General features: G+C 39.5%; 2 protein-coding genes across 4 annotated transcripts in view; one reads left to right on the top strand and one right to left on the bottom strand.

The window, feature by feature from the left end:
• The window catches only part of ITFG1 (integrin alpha FG-GAP repeat containing 1), a 71,979-nt gene extending 71,037 nt beyond the window's left edge, over nucleotides 1-942 (bottom strand). The window contains exon 1 of the mRNA XM_041459001.1: nucleotides 718-942. Within this exon, the coding sequence (XP_041314935.1) occupies nucleotides 718-901 (184 nt within the window). The 5' untranslated portion in view covers nucleotides 902-942. The remainder of the gene's footprint in view (nucleotides 1-717) is intronic.
• A 41-nt stretch (nucleotides 943-983) lies between these two features.
• Nucleotides 984-15,904, top strand: part of PHKB (phosphorylase kinase regulatory subunit beta) — a 70,736-nt gene continuing 55,815 nt past the window's right edge. Inside the window, exons 1-6 of one of the 3 annotated variants that reach the window (XM_041459000.1) lie at nucleotides 1,029-1,145; nucleotides 3,561-3,655; nucleotides 9,666-9,755; nucleotides 11,515-11,653; nucleotides 12,309-12,408; nucleotides 14,128-14,235. In XM_041459000.1, the coding sequence (XP_041314934.1) occupies nucleotides 3,601-3,655; nucleotides 9,666-9,755; nucleotides 11,515-11,653; nucleotides 12,309-12,408; nucleotides 14,128-14,235 (492 nt within the window). In that variant the 5' untranslated portion in view covers nucleotides 1,029-1,145; nucleotides 3,561-3,600. Of the gene's footprint in view, nucleotides 1,146-3,559; nucleotides 3,656-9,665; nucleotides 9,756-11,514; nucleotides 11,654-12,308; nucleotides 12,409-14,127; nucleotides 14,236-15,904 lie in introns of those variants that run through there. The other 2 variants (XM_041458998.1, XM_041458999.1) reach the window with 2 other exon arrangements.

The raw sequence follows: 15,904 nt of genomic DNA, 5'->3' as shown, positions 1-15,904 counted from the left end.
AAAAAAGGTGAATCTGAGAATAAATTTACTATCTTAATGTGCTTCAAGAAAGTAACATATTCCAAGATTAATGTCTGCAAATAACACTGACCACTGAAAATAAGCCCTGATTTGAGGTCTCCCCATATCTGAAGCCTGAAGAGAAACCTGTGGCAGGTGACAGCTACCATGGCACTTTAACGTTTAATGTTCAAAGTAGGATAATGTGCAATTTTCCCTCCACACCTGTGAAACGTTCATCTTTGCTTCCAAAAATATTGTGAAAGCAGGAGCAAAACAACAGTTTGTGACCATTCAAGTTGTAGGATGAAGCCTCTAAATTATTTCACAACCAGAAATTCAACTTTAAAGAAAAACGCGCCCTATATGAACCATTCTAGTGCAAACTGAATGCCGTATGGCACACAGGAAACACCTGCGAGCAAAGCAAGTGTCGGTTTCATCCTGCGAACGATGCTGTGCTCACCAGCCGCGGGTGCTCGGGGAGAGGACGAGCAGCAGGTAAGGCACAGCCCGCCGGGACCAGCGAGCCCGTCCCTCTCCCGGCCGGGCAGCTCGCACCGGAGCGCTGGCCGCAGCCCCGGCCCCGCCGTCCCCCGCACGGGGTGGGCAGCGCCCGCGGCTGTGCCCCTCGGCTGCGAGGGACGAGGAGCCCAGCTCGCACCGCCCGTGCCCGCGGAGCGCCGGGCCTGCCGCCGGCCCCGGCCGCGCACTCACCGCCGCGCAGCACGAACAGGTCCGTCTGCTTGTCCGAGTTGAAGTCGCCGAAGGCCGCCAGGGTCCCGCGGGCCTCGGGCCCGAAGAGCTGAGCAGTCACATTCTGCAGGGCTCGGGCGGGCCCCGCCAGGGCCAGCAGGGCCAGCAGCGGGGCCAGCGGCGGGCACGGCCCGCGGGCCCCCATCGCGCACGGCCTCGCCCCGCCCGCGCTCTGACGGCAGCGGGGCGGGCCCCGCCCCGCCGAGCGCCGTTTGCGGCAGCGGCGGCGGAGCCTGCGCGAGCGCTTTACGGCGGGAGCCAGGCTGGGCCCGCCCGGCGCCGCGCACCCGCGCCGGGGGCTCTCCGGGAGCGCTCCGCCATGGCGGCGACTCACATGGCTGACGTGAGCTGGAAGATGCTGGAGCTGCGCGCTCGCTCCAAACGCTCAGGTCTGACCTCTTGGCTTGCCCGGGAGGAGCTCCGGGGATCCCTGTGCCTCCCGCCACTCACCTGCCCCGCTCCCGGCCCGGCCCGGGGCTGTCTCTCGCGGGTGGCGGTGCCCGGGCGGGCCCGGCCCTGAGGGGCGCGGGGGACACCCGGGGGTGGCGGCCCCGCGGCCTCGGCGGGCACAGCCCCGGTGCGCTCAGGTGTCAGCGGTGCCCGCGGCAGCAAAGGCAGCCGCTCGTGGCGTGTTCAGCACCGCAGCTGTGCGGAGTGTGCGGCTGTGGAACAGATACAGTGCTTAGAGGAAAGTACCAGCTCTTGGCAGGTTTCCCTTAGGCAAGCTAACTGTTTACCAGCGTGGGAATTTCGTGCTCTGAACGTGCGGCGGCTGCGTTCTGGCCTAAACCAAAGGGTGATGTTTGCCGAGTTAGCCTGAATTTCTGAACTTCAGAAAACTTGGAGTTTGAGTTTGTTGTTTTTTTGTTTTTTTTTTTTTTTTAAAGTAAAATACAGTCAAACCAGGCGTTTAATTGTTCTAAAGGATAAACTTTTTTTTTTTTTTTTTTTTTTTTTTTTTTTTTTTTTTTTTTTTTTTAAGTAAAATACAGTCATACCAGGCGTTTAATTGTTCTAAAGGAGAAACTTTTCCAGAAGATCCCTCTGTTTATTTATACACCATACATGCTTGTAACACTCAGTTGTTGCTTATTTGCATGTTTGGTTGATTTTGTTGTGCTAGTAACCGATCAGACACTGTGAGACCAAAACGGGGCTTTATGAGGGCTCTGAAGAACTGATTGTATACAGTCTGGTCTGGTTAATTTGGCTTTAGAGCTCCGTGTGTGTGGATTGTGGGCAGTCCCGCGGCAGGAGGTGTTGTTGGCAGTGTGATCGTGAGTGACAAACGGGGCCGGGGCTGGCAGCTGCGGCTCCGGCTGCGGCAATCCCAGCCTCGGGCAGCGCTCTGGGAACCCCCTGCCGGGTCCGGCCCGCCTGCAGAACGGGTTTGATGGTTTCAAACTTTTTCTTTGCTGCTGCTGCCTGTTACTTTTTTGTTACATGCATAAAGAATTGCGTGCTGAGCAATGACAGGTTGTAGCTCACTTCCATCTTTCCCAGTTCACGCAGATTTTGTTCAGAGATTGTCTAGAGTTGTCTATATAACGACTGAAGAAATTTGCTCAAGAAATAAACATTATTTCAGTTGAAAAGTTTTTCTGATGGAAGAGTTGATTTAAAAGTCAAATTTTATTTAATGTCTTTCAGGTAACATTCATATCTAAAAATAAAAATCATGTTATTATATTTCAAGTTTACTGCTGCATCTTTATGTTGAAATTTTTATAACTTCAGGGCTTTTTTCTTCCTTCCTGGCCCTGTCAGAAGGAGACATGGTTTGGATTATCAAAGGAAGTGACTGAAAGTCACTCACATTTTCCTGGTTTGGCTGAGGCCTGTGCTGGAGTCCCAGCTCACAGACATCACTGTTTTGTTTCGTTTGGGGTTTTTTTATGAGTGTGCTTCTTGGAGTAAGATGTGGTAAACATGGAGTATAGACACACGTGCCTGAAATGCACCAGTGACTCCTGTTTTATAGCCTGCAGCAATGATCATGTAAGACTCAATCCTGTAGGAGGGAATTTGTATCCTCATGTTTATATGTATTAAGTTGTGAATTACTTTTTTTCCAGTAAAACCAAATTTTATTCAGAAATTTTAATTTTTCCTTCCTGAAGCAATAAAATACTGTTTCATTTGTTGCTACTCTGATTAGGAAGGAGCAGATTCTAAATATAGAAGTTGATTAGTCTAAAGCCCCCGAAATTTTTCTTACTTTAAAAAATATAAACTTTAAAGATTTGGAAAAACTTGTCATCATAATTGCAGACATGTTTTTCCTATTGTATATTCCAAAGTGGAAGATGACATACCCCTAATAACTGAGATATTCAGTGCCATAAGTGATGTATATGACTGCAGGGAACATCCTGGTGTAGATTTCACATGGGATGAAAGCAGCACTATGCATAAGCAGAGTTTTAGCCCCTTATTATTGTTACTTAACACTTTAGTGTGCACTAGTTAAATCAGTATTTTTATTTCTTCTTGAAATAGATTGTATTCATCACCTTTTGGTGTTTGTAGCAAATTTCCTATTGAATAACAAAGCTCATGTCAAATATCCAAAAGATGGATTTTTTGTAAACTGTCCTTTCACTCAGATGGAGTAAACTACTAAGTTTTATGGAGGTAAAAGCAAAATAAAACCAAGAGGTCAGTGTAGAAGAAGGAAACATAAGATCTAATGAAAGTTTGTGCTGTGCACTCTGTTGTGTTAATAACTCCACTAACATTGCTTTCACTTAATTTAATGCTGATTGCCTTTAACATTTACTAAACAGTTTTGAAAATTACTGTAGCTTAGCCTGAGCCGTTTGTGATTAGCTGCACCAATTTGAAATGGCCAATTTGGATGATGACAGAGCCTCCTCTGCGCATGCTTTTTTAAAATTTGGTAAGTGTGTAGTTCTGTGTTTTCTTTTTGTTTGTAGCTATTTAATTCAACAAAAATAATTGTATGTTTTGTTTAATGCAGTGTTCTGTGTTAGTAGGTCTTTAGCACTGTACAATAGATCTTAAAAATTTGAACTCTTTCAGTAAAAATTTCTGAAAATTGTAATCTAATTAGATTGAAATCTACTATCAAATCTTCCTGTTTTGTTTGTTTAGCATTCCTGTCAGTATCCCTCAGTGCAACCATCTCTGAACTCCAATTTCTCTTTTAAGACGACAGTCATGTGAAAGGTGCATTAGGAATTCTGTTTGATTGACTCCTAAAAATCCCCAGCGTGACTGGTTCAGAGAGAAGTAAAATTTCCAGTCAGTCAGTCATTGGTTACAAAGCTGGACATTTGGAGATTAAGTGGAAGCAAAGTAAAGCCCCCTGGCACAGCTTCTCCTCAGGTACAACAGAAGCTAGAATATATGAAGCTGTCAAGACTATTCCTGTGTATTTTGAAGGGAGTTTGGGATGAGATGTATCCATATGTGACACTCTGTGATGGGGGTAGCTCTTGGGTAGTCCTGGTTGAAATTCAGTAGTGGTACAAGTGCTGGAGAGTGACCAGGTAAGAGGACACAACTGGGTGGCTTGGACTCCCCTGCCCTTCCTGTGGCTTTTCAGTTTGGCCTCTCTAACCATCAAAAAATGTGATGTGTTGACAGTGTTAAAAAACAAATTACTCTTTCCTAATTATTGTATAAATATTTGATGTTTCTTTTGTTATGATGCAAAATAAACATTTTTAGTAGCTTTAACACCTATTGTTTTGAATTCTCAGAAATGGCAATGCCTGCCTTAATATCCTGAGTGGTTTCCAGCCTTGCTTGTAGCATTTACAAGGCTTGTGTAGTAGACTTTGCATTTTGGTTATGTGAAGCTCCTCCATGTGTACTGGCATGATGGTCAGTACTTTATTTCTGGTGTTCAGTAGCTTTTGTTGTTTTGTTAGTTACTGGAAATCCTGAAATCAGTAGTTTCCATTAAGTATAATATACGGGACAAAGAGCTACCTTCAGATGATTAGGAAGTAGAGAAAGGACAGAATAAATTGGTGTGTATTTTTTTTCTTTTTCCTCTGTGGTGACCAGTGACAGGCCCTGAAGAAATGGTTGGAGCTGTGCCAGGGGAGGTTTAGGTTGGATGTCAGGAAAAAGGTTCTGCAGCCAGAGGGTGGTTGGGCACTGGAACAGGTTCCCCAGGACAGTGGGCACAGCACCAGCCTGACAGAGCTCAGGAGGAGTTTGGACAATGCTCTCAGGCACAGGGTGCCATTCTGGGCCTGTTCTGTGCAGGGCCAGGAGCTTGTGGGTCCCTTCCAACAATCCTTGTGGGTCTCTTCCAACTCAGGATGTACTATGATATGAAATACTAGTTGAATTACTTGCACAGTGCAACACATGTTTTTTTTTATAAATGATAGTTTAAAAGCTGTGTCACTTTAATGCTATTTAAATTAAACTATTACAAGATTTTAATAATTTTTACCCATACGACATTGTCACTCAACCAAGGTAACAATTCATACTTTTTGCTTGCTTCTGCTGTGTATTCAGGTAGAGGAATACTTTAATGCCTTTTCCATCTTCCCCTCCAAGCCCTTCTGGTGTTTCCTTACCTTGTTTTGTAAAACAGATCAGTCTGGAAGGGTTGTCAGGATGTCACCTACTCCAACCTCTTGCTCAAAGCAGGATCAGCTATGAGATCAGAGTTTCCTCCTGTGTGTAGTGACTAAAAATCCCCTTGTGATATAATTTGTTAAACTTTACTGTGAGTAGAAATAAAATCCTCTTTGGTCCCAATGACTTCTGTAATGTGAAGCTGCCACTGCCCTTGCTAATGCTGGGTAATGTAAGTTACAGTGATCTGAGACCCAGGGCTTGCCTCTGTCTCAAGTGTTTGATTATGTCCAGACCTAATGTCACGTCAGAGGTTGTGATCAGTTTTCATTCTTATCAAATCTACAAAGAAATCTTGTATTCTCAGCTTTTTTCTTTTAGCCTGGCCTGATTTAGTTATGCAAACCAACATTTTCTTTTGTTATTCTGGCATGTGAAATGTTGGAAATAAAGTTCTTGCTGTGTTGCTTCCATTTGTTTGGGATTAACTTTGTGGAAGTGTTTGTTTATAAAGACTTGAAAGATTTGAATAAACTGGCCTTGTTGAAATATGCAAGTCTTTATCCACAGACTCGGTATAGAATTCCATTCTAATCCCTATTTTTCTTTAATATCCACAATTACTGCCATCTTCAAGGAGGTGTGTGTGTCTAAAGCTTCCATATATACAAATTTGGGAACAGAGTTGTTTTAAAGCCATTTTGGCCATAGCTTCTGAATCCAAACAAATCTGGACAGTTCACATCTCTTCCCTGATGAGCAGTTAATGTTAATCTTAGGTATAACTGGAATAAAAATGGGGTGGATGAGAAAGTAATATCAGGATGACACAGTATTTTCAGGCTCCTGAGGTTGTATATACATAGGATTGAAATTTCTTCCTGTTCTCTATCTTTGAAAGGAATCTCTGTCATTTTTAGTGATTATTCAACTTGAAGAGTGGTGAAATCATATGACTCTGGGACCTCTAAATGGTAGGAAATGAAAGGGGATTAGTTTTCTTCCAGATTAGGAATATAGGCATTTAGTCAGTGCAATGTCTGAAGACAAACAGGGATTTAATTGGACTTGGGATCAAGACTTTGAATGTTCTCTTACCAGACATTAATTATATTAACACAGGAAGTGACACTTTGATTTTCTATCAATTTTTTACTGATCTTGAAGTAGGTACTAGCTGCAGCAATGCACTTGTGGTGTAAGGAAATAACTTCATTGTTTGTAGAAAGAAAAGCTGAACTCCCAAATACCCTATTTAAATGTTGAAAGGGGTTGGTACACCACTAGACAGCAGACAAAATAGTAAATCAACAGAACAGGTTTTTATGTTCTTCCTAGCATACCTACTTATTTGTCTAAAATAAAACTCCTACTGTAGGGTTATAATAAAGTGCTGTATTTATGAAAAATAATATTTAAAATGAATGTCCTCATTCTGTTTCTTCTGAATGCTACTGTACAAAGCGAGACCTCCAGGGTCCCATTTGCAAATGTCACTATTATGTTTAGAGTGCTGCAGTCATATCTTTAAGAAAAAAATTTAGTTTGAAAACTGATTTTAAATATTTAATTGAAAATAGTTTTCTATGACAGGTTTTTATTTTGCTGAAATGAACCCAGATAGATTTTGGATGAGACTGTAGGCTTTTTTTTTAGCCATCCTTAAAATAGCTTCCGCTGTGTTATGGGCTCTCTCCAAAAGCTCGAGGAAGGAGCAGCTTCGTGTTTGTCCTGACTGTTCCTTGCTTTGATTAGGTTATGATTGTAATGAATGTAATTTACCACATGATTTCTCTAGGAGAATGCTGTAGACACCCAAGCAAAACATCAACTATATAGATACTAATAAGGAATTAATGAAAAATACATGGAAAACTTTGATTTAAACAAGTTCTCCTCCTTATAGTAGGAGTAATTTTAGGGAATACTTCAAAAGCATAAAACTATTTTTTGTCAGTTTTTCAAACTTTGAATTCATTTCACCTTTCTGTTCCATCAGCAGTCTACTCTGTTTTACTATATTTGTATTAAAGTTTCAAAGATCTAGAATAATGTAATTTGTGGTGGTGTTTTTGACATTTTCATGCTCTCTGTTCTGTTTAATCTTCTTTCTGCACTAAGTTGAAGCCTTTGAATGCTCTGAAATAGAAGAATATGCTTGCTTTTTGTTCTTGATACTTTTGTTTTGTTTCTCTGTTGGCCACAGAGGGTCACAGATTGTCTGGTGAGTATTCAAATGAAAACAGTTTTAGTTCAGGAGCTTTTGACTTGTGTGTGTGTGCCTGTGGATGCTCAGCTGTGTGTCCTGGTGCCACACTGGTTGGCAGCCTGCAGGAAATGGACATTCTGAACCCGTTTCACACACAAAGGATGGTGGATATGCATGTGGTATTTACTTAGCTAAACTAAGGGTTAGAATCATTATTTTGCCTTTCAAAATCTAGTAAGTGAATTTCTCATAAAATTGCTGCTTTTTATGCACTGACTTCCTGAAGATTTTTTCTTTTGTGTATTCTGTCCTTTCACTACAACACTGTACAAAATTACAGTTACTGCAGCTCACTGTATTGTGTGCTTTTGCAAGATAAGTGAATTAATTGTATAACAGCATAAATTATAAATCTTCATGGACAGGGATTCATAGGCTAAAAGAAGTAGAAAAACAAAATAGCTTCAAAAATGGATTTAAATTGGTTCAGAATGTTCATTATATATTTATTTATTTATTTAAATAGATGATACAAAAGCTATGATATGTTACAAGTTTTTCTTTTCCATTACAGAACAATTTAATTTCTTTTGACTTTGTTTTTTTAGGCAGTTCAAATACACTGGGCTCTCTGTGCTTCCCCTTTCAGACCCTTTCCCACATGCAGGTGTTTATTTCTAATTTAACCTCTCCCAAAGAGGAAAGGCTGTAGGGGAAGCTCAGGTGGGTTGGGAAGCATCACCAGGACATCCAAGCAGAGCAGGCACCCAGGGATCTGCTTGGGGAGGGGTGGGGTTTTTTCACTCCTGTGCTGGCAAAGCAAAGATAATACTAACTTGGGGTTAGGGTTGCATTTTTGAATGTCTGGACGTTTTCTTGTTTCCCCCAAAGGACTTGATTCATAAAGCTTCTGTCACCATTCTGCACACATCCCAGTTAGGTTGGAAAGGACCTCTGAGGTCATCAAGTCCATCATTTGACCAAACACCATCTTGGCAACTGGACAGGGCACTGAGTCCCGCATCCGGTTGTTTCTTGAACAATTTTTTTTTCTTCATTTTGTTTTCTTGATTTCATGAGGCTGGGAGTCCTGTATATGGACAATCACGAGTCTGGTGCTTGGGAGTGTGCTGGGATTGCCAAAGAGGCTCTGTGAAAAGGAGCACTCGCTGTGTCCTGCCAGAACTGCTTGGCTGGTTGGTCTGCCCTGGCACTGCATTCCCTGAGCTTTTCCAAAGGGCAGGGTGCAGGCTGGAAAGGGAAAGTTCTCATTCTTCCTGTTAGCACATGGCTCTTGTGGAGATCTTGCCATCCAGAACACTGAATAAAGCCTGAGTGATTTGTAGGGGAGAGCAGGATGTTACTCTGAAATTAGAAGTTGGAAATGGTTCACCCCAGTAATTTTGAATAGGTGGCTCATTTCAGCTCTCAGTAAAAGTGACTTTTCAGGTGCAGATAGGGAAGCATCAGTATGTGGGACAATGAGAATGAAAGATGGGGATTTGGTAGCATTGTATTTCTCTGGAATATAGGTAACTTGAGGGCTTTGTCTGTTGAATTGACTTGTTTAAGCTTTAGCAGCATGTGGGAACAAGCCAACCCTTATTCTGACATGGCATCAGCTGGGCTGACTGGTGGGTGCAAACAAGGTTGGGCTAGGTGAAACACTGATGGTGTTGAACATCTTCACCATTTTAGAAGGCAGGTAGGGCAGTAAGAATTGAATATGGTCTACTTTTGTCCCTCTTCTGTTTTCCTACGTATCTTCTGGAATTTTCTCTGTAACATACTTAAGTTCTAAGAAAATGTTCATCGAAAACTCTTAATGTTTAATAGTTGTCTTCAATAATTAACTCTACACTTAAGTAGCATTTGCTGTAGTTGAGTATCTACAAGGCACTGGAGGTGCAGGTGGAGGTCTGGTTTGTGTAGACAGGTACTGTAGAAAAAATTCTCTGAGACTGTAGAGATAACAACTTTTTTGTTTCAATTGAAATTCGAAAAATTGTGCTTTTGAAGAAATACCTTATCACAGTAATTTTGAAGAAATATCTTATCACAGTAATTTTTAGCAATATTACAATAATGAGACTGATTTTGATCTTGATTTTGGTTTTCTTTTTGCTTCTTATTTTAGGTTCAATTTATGAGCCACTTAAATGTATTAACCTTCCAAAGCCAGAGGGGGAAACTCTGTGGGATAAATTAAATCATTACTATAGAATTGGTAAGTTAATAATGCTTGGACTAACCCAGAAGTGAGTTAGAATTGATATTTGCATGATAAATATCAGCTCTACATTATTCCTACTTTAGGATAGTTTCCTAAACTTCTGCTGGACGTTTGGAAGGTGCAAAGAGAAGGGCTGAGTTAAATTTCTTTCTGTAAAATCAAAATGTCTGTTGAAAATCCAGTTCAGTTATAAGATGGAATTTAGAATTATTTTGGATAAAGGGGTAGCTTAGGATTGTAACATTGACCAGATACAGCTGAGGAAAAATTTAAATGGACAAAAGCTTTCTTGTAGTACTTGGAACAGTCTGGCAGTTCTTTTTTGCTATTAATGGTGCCATAATGTGTTTTTGTGCTGAAATTTTATTTGTTAGTTAATTTCAAGTCAACTGTAGTGTTTTTCATTTGATGCTATTTTAAGCCAAAACCATTAAAGAAGCAACATTTTGTTTTGATTGTTTTGGGTTTTAGGAGCTTTGTGTTATAATGAAGTCCTGCCTGTATTCTCAAATCAGGGCTGTTTAATGGCTGTGCAATTGACAGTTTAAAATTTAAGTTTTACTCAGGCAAGGGTACAGAACAGTGAACAACTTCCCCATCATTCTAAAAATGTGGGATGGGATTCCTTTCATTCAAATGGCTTTTTGAAGTGAAATCTGTACCTGGCCTACCCATAGACGTGTTGCTTTTTGTAGGTGCATTGCTTTCTTACAGAGGAGATGACTGTTCAATTGGCTTTTTTAACACTTGGCAGCAACAAATCTGTGGTGGTGCTTGCTGTTTATCTCAGGCAATTATTCTGCTGCCACAGTAAAAATCTACTATTGAATTTATACTTAATTTATAATAATCTATATTGACTTTTTCAGGTAATATTTTATCAAAGCTTTTGTTATAGCGTATCAAGACACTGAATATAATGCAAAAAGCTGTAAAACCTTATCATTTTCATTTAGAATACTTAGTTTCTAAGTATTCTATATAGACAATAAAGATGCCTTCTTAAAATTGATGCTTGATAACAATCTCTGGAGAAAACCTGCTTTCCTGTCTTATGCTGAAGAGATTATTGTTAGAAAGGTCATGTTCAAGGGCATTAAGCCCAGTTTCAATCTTGTAGCATTCCAGTTATTATATAACCTTAGGAAAAACAATTTCCAAAAATCAAAATATTGAAGTACAAAAATAATTAAAGTAATATCTCATATTTTTTCAAACTCAGTTTTGGCAACCTGAAAATTCCTGTCTTAGTCTATTTTCATATCAAGATACTGAGTTAAATAATTGTAGTTGTCCTTTCTCCTTACTTATTCCCCTCTACTTATATAAATATTGATAAAATCACCTGGCCTGAGTTAAAAATGTAGTTTTTATGACTGTAGAGTTCTGGAGAGTTTAAGCATTTAACTGATTGGGGGCAGTTGACATAGTGTCGTCACTTTTTTCTTCTGTTTTCATAGAAAGGAAATTACTGGGTTGCTTTGTGGAAATTCTGTGCAAAGTGTTGTGCTAGAACAGAATCATAGAAATAGTTCGGAATACTGCTGGGTTTTTGTGTAAAAGGGTCTAATTTGTCTAAAAAATACAATATAACAAATTTTGTGTGTGTTTCTCCTTACCTTTCTTTCCCTTATTTTATCTTGTGCATACTCAAACAGGTTGTTTACACCTTGATCTGTTCCTGAAAATCTATTTAGAAACTGGAAGAAATAGAAATGTTGTTAACAATCTTTTTTATTTTTCCTTCTTCCAGTTAAATCAACGTTGCTGGTCTATCAAAGCCCAACCACAGGTCTGTTCCCTACCAAGACTTTTGGGAGTAACCAAAAGGCAAAAGTCCATGATAGCCTTTACTGTGCTGCCTGTGCCTGGGCATTGGCCCTTGCTTACAGGTGAATAACTTCTACCCTCGTGTCTTTGCCAGGTTACATTCCCTCTCTTTTTCAGTTCCCTGGGAAAGTTTTAAAAGATGAAGCTTTATCAAAACTAGATTTGTAAACCCATAGAAAATGGTGTGTTTCCAAATCTTGGTAAAAATATTTATGAAGGTGCTAAGTTAAAAATGTCAGTCTACTTTTGGTAAGTAAACATGTTTTCATACAATGTAATTGGTGCCAGTATTTGTTACAGTGAAATTAATGCATGCTACTAAAATTAGAGGTTCTTCTGGCAAATTGTACTCAGGGGATACTTTTAAATCTAGTAGTAGAGTTCAGGGCATTGATGGGCTTGTTGCTGGTCCTAAGAATCATTTACTTGCAAGAGACTAGGTGTTATAATATCAGGAAGGATTTTTTTAATTCTTGAATTTTGAAAGAGGAGTGCTTGTGTAAGTTGCCAGACAAAAACCATTTTATTATTTTTATTATTTTTATTATTTTTAATGAGAAAGGATGACTAGGGCTGCAAATATGTAGATATGAGTGAGGGCACCACTATGCAACGGCATTAGTTAAATACTTAATATTCCAAAACATGGATGTCTCCTTTTTTCTTCCCCCACTAATGCATTTGCAATTTGTTTTATGAGTTATCTCTCTCACCCAGGCGCATTGATGATGACAAGGGAAGGACCCACGAGCTGGAGCATTCTGCCATCAAGTGCATGAGAGGAATTCTCTACTGCTACATGCGCCAGGCCGATAAGGTAAAACTGCGCTGCGGACACGGCACTCGCCTCACGCGAGGGATCCATTAAACTGGGAAACAAATCCTAAATGCACATCACATTCACAGGGTTAGAACAGCCCAGCTCAGAACAGCTGCTTCATTGTTGTTGCAGCATTGTTTTAGGGAGTAGAAGATGTGAGCATTTTGGGTAGGAAAGTGCAGGGTACACTTGAAACTTCTTTGTGTTCATTTTGCAGTTATTTGTCCCATTAAATATTATACCATTAGTACTTGTGGAGGGTTTTATGTCTTTTTATATTGATTAAATGGAAAGATGTAGAACTACTTTTTGTTAAGGCTGGAGAATTCTTTTTGCACTGTTATCTTGGTTATTGTGTTTGTAGTTGTTCTTTATGTAGGTGATTGTTTTGATTTTTTGCTTGGTTTCGTTGGCAGACATTTTCCAGCAGTATTTTACTTAATGACATAGTTTCAGAAGGTCACACATTTCCAAAATGAGTAAGGAAACTGAGTAGTCTACTTATGTTGCAACACAGTTGATTTATTCAGCCCTTAATTCTCTTGTGAATATACTCTGAATATTCAGGCCTTCTTATTAAAATTTGGTGTGGTGGATAAATTTTGCAAAGTGGCTAGCAGCAGATCTAGAAGTAGTTAAATACATATATTCCATGTGGTTATTTGAAGTTTCAGGTCACTGACTTTTAACTGTATTATTAGAAATAGTTTTCATGTAAGTCCATAGCTTGCCTCACAGCTGAGCACACAAACTGAAATGGGAAGCCCACAGGTATGTGATATCAGTAACAATAATAATGAGCAAGTATTGCATAGCCACTTGTACCTGTGCTGACATATATTTTCTGGGGGTTTGGATTGTTTCTTGAGAGTCTCATATCTTTAAATAATCTTGGCCTTAATTTATCTTGTTACATTTGAGCTGTTGTTTTTCTCTTTGATGTGCAGTTGTTTGTTTTGGGGATGAGGAGTGCCAGATAAGAATAATGAGCATTAAATTAGCAGAGATGTCCCGCTGCTGGCACACTGCTTGTCTGGTTTTGTCTTGTTTGCTACAGATGCCTTTCTCTTCCTACAGTGTAGTAATAAACAGTTTCTGGTAGCTAAGAGACAGAAGTCAAGCTGGACTTTATTTTGAGAGACGGTGTGTGGCCTCATGTAAAAGGAAAATATTTTTAGTAATATAAGTTATATCTGCTCAAGACATGACTTGAGCAAATGCTGCTGCTTTTAGCAAAAATGCAGATGTTACATTCTATTGCCAATGAACTTATGAGTCATGACCTGTAGAGTATTTATTGTATTTGTCGAGTAGACTCCACAATATAGTACCTGTTTGCTTGTACTGAGGCATGTGCTGTGTTTTGTTGGTAGAGAAGAAAATCGTAAGAAGAATACTTAAGAAAATACTGTGAAATGTGGATCAGGTACTGGCAATGATGGTTAGAAAATTTTAACATTTGTTGGAGAGCAAAGCATGGCTTGAAGAGTTTTGGAGTTATCTTGGTTTCATTTAATTACCAGCTATAAAGTAATTGTTCTGAAAATACACTATTAGTGATAAGGTTCACATAGTGGTCAAATTAAGACTTTTTTAGTTTGAAAATAGTAGCAATAGTAATAATAATTTAAATAAGGTATATGGTGAATTTGTGGTTGCCAAACATACTGAAATTATTGTCTTTGCTTTTGTGTTTTGCCTTTCATTCACCTTTAGGTTCAGAAATTTAAACAAGACCCCAAACCATCTGCATGTCTGCATTCTGTGTTCAATGCACAGACTGGAGATGAGGTCTTCTCCCATGAGGAGTATGGACACCTTCAGGTAACACATCCGTGTTGTTGTAAATCCAAGTTTGGCTGCTTTTTTAATAATAATGTCTTCATTCTTCCATAATGCAGCAGACTCAGTTTGGTTAGATTTGTGTTAGATGTGCCGTGTGTGATAAAACTGAGTTAGTTGCCTTTTGCATCTTCTGCTGAAATAGACAGAGTGTTTTGAAACATAACTGAGTGGTATGCTTTGGTCAGAAGGTACTGAAATAACCGTGAGATTGTAGAGGTAGATCCTTCGTTGTTTACAAAGTTGCTTCTTTTTGAGACCAACAGATGGCTGTCAATAAATAATCCTGGCAAAAGAATGTCGTAGTCAGGAAAGTGAAAGATTTAGTGTAATCTTACGGTGAATATTCCCCGTTCAATTTTCCATAATTTTGAGCAATTTTCATTCATTTAATGTACACTGACAATGGTTAGGAATTGTTCACTGCTTTGCATAGTGGTTCCTAGTCATACTAATTGCATAACTGATTGTTTTTTTGTCTCTCATTTTCCAGAGTTTTAATCTTTACTCCTTTTATTTTCCATTCTCTTTACTTTCAGACCCACCTTTGCTTTCATGATCTTGTTATTTTGCATTCCATAAGTCTGCACACACCTTTTAGCTCAGAAATTGCTAGTGAAATTATTCAGAACTGGCACAGTAGGTTGATGATTATTTCATTTCATGGTGACAGTATTACTTAAATAGTTTGTGCAGTGAATGTGTTGGATTCAGAAATTTTATGTTCTGAGAAAAATGCTTTATGGAGTTATCTTAAGTTAGCATTTTGGACTATGGTAAATTTCATGAAAAGGCACATGTTTTATCTATAAGAGGAGACCATTTGGGGACTTGGGGAGCACTGTATGACAGTTTAAAGTCTGCTTTTTGTGGCAGCTCAACCCTTCCCATAAACATGAATGCACATTCCCATCTGTCATCTGCATACCTCAAAAATTAGAGGGTTTTCAGCTCTGTGGAGACAAGAGTACAGAGTAACTGAGAGGGCTCAGCTGGGAAACATTGAATATATTATGTAGCCCTTATTGCTGTATTTGGTGCTTTTCAGTTTGTATTAAGACGCTGGAGTCAGTTGTCTTTAAATATTTATAGATTTTTAGAATTTGGATGTAATTTTTGATCTGCTATGTTCCAGATAAGAATCCACTTTTTTTGTTCTAGATGGTTTTTTTAAATTTCATGTAATGAGATTGTGGTATTTTGCCTCACACTGTGATAAACTTAGTTTCTCTATTGAAGTTATAGAAATTCTCAAGTATAGGAAAGTTCTGTAATAAAAACCAAACCAGCAGTTTCCTTTGATTCCTCAATGAGTTGACATTATGATGCTCATCTCTACAGCTGCTGAAGGTAATTACTGTTTACAATAAATGCTGTGTATGGGTACTAAAAATATAGTTTTTCAATATCTGATCATATCTGAATGCTGTAATTCTCCTCCTGTCAGCTGATAATGCCAAAAATCCCACCAGGGCAGAAGTGATTTGCTTTCTAGGTGTGCTGTGCACTATTCCATATACTGCTTGCCTTTCTGGTAACCTACTTGCCAGTGAGTTGTCATACATGTAAACATGAGAACAGCTTGTGACCAAAGTGATTACCTGTGGGTCAGAGCAGTGTGCCTGAGGGAGAACATTTTCCTAGCACAGTT

The sequence above is a fragment of the Pyrgilauda ruficollis genome, unplaced genomic scaffold (genome assembly GCF_017590135.1).
Source record: "Pyrgilauda ruficollis isolate IOZ18807 unplaced genomic scaffold, ASM1759013v1 scaffold13, whole genome shotgun sequence".
Classification (NCBI taxonomy): domain Eukaryota; kingdom Metazoa; phylum Chordata; class Aves; order Passeriformes; family Passeridae; genus Pyrgilauda; species Pyrgilauda ruficollis.
This window is presented reverse-complemented; position numbering and strand designations above follow the sequence as displayed.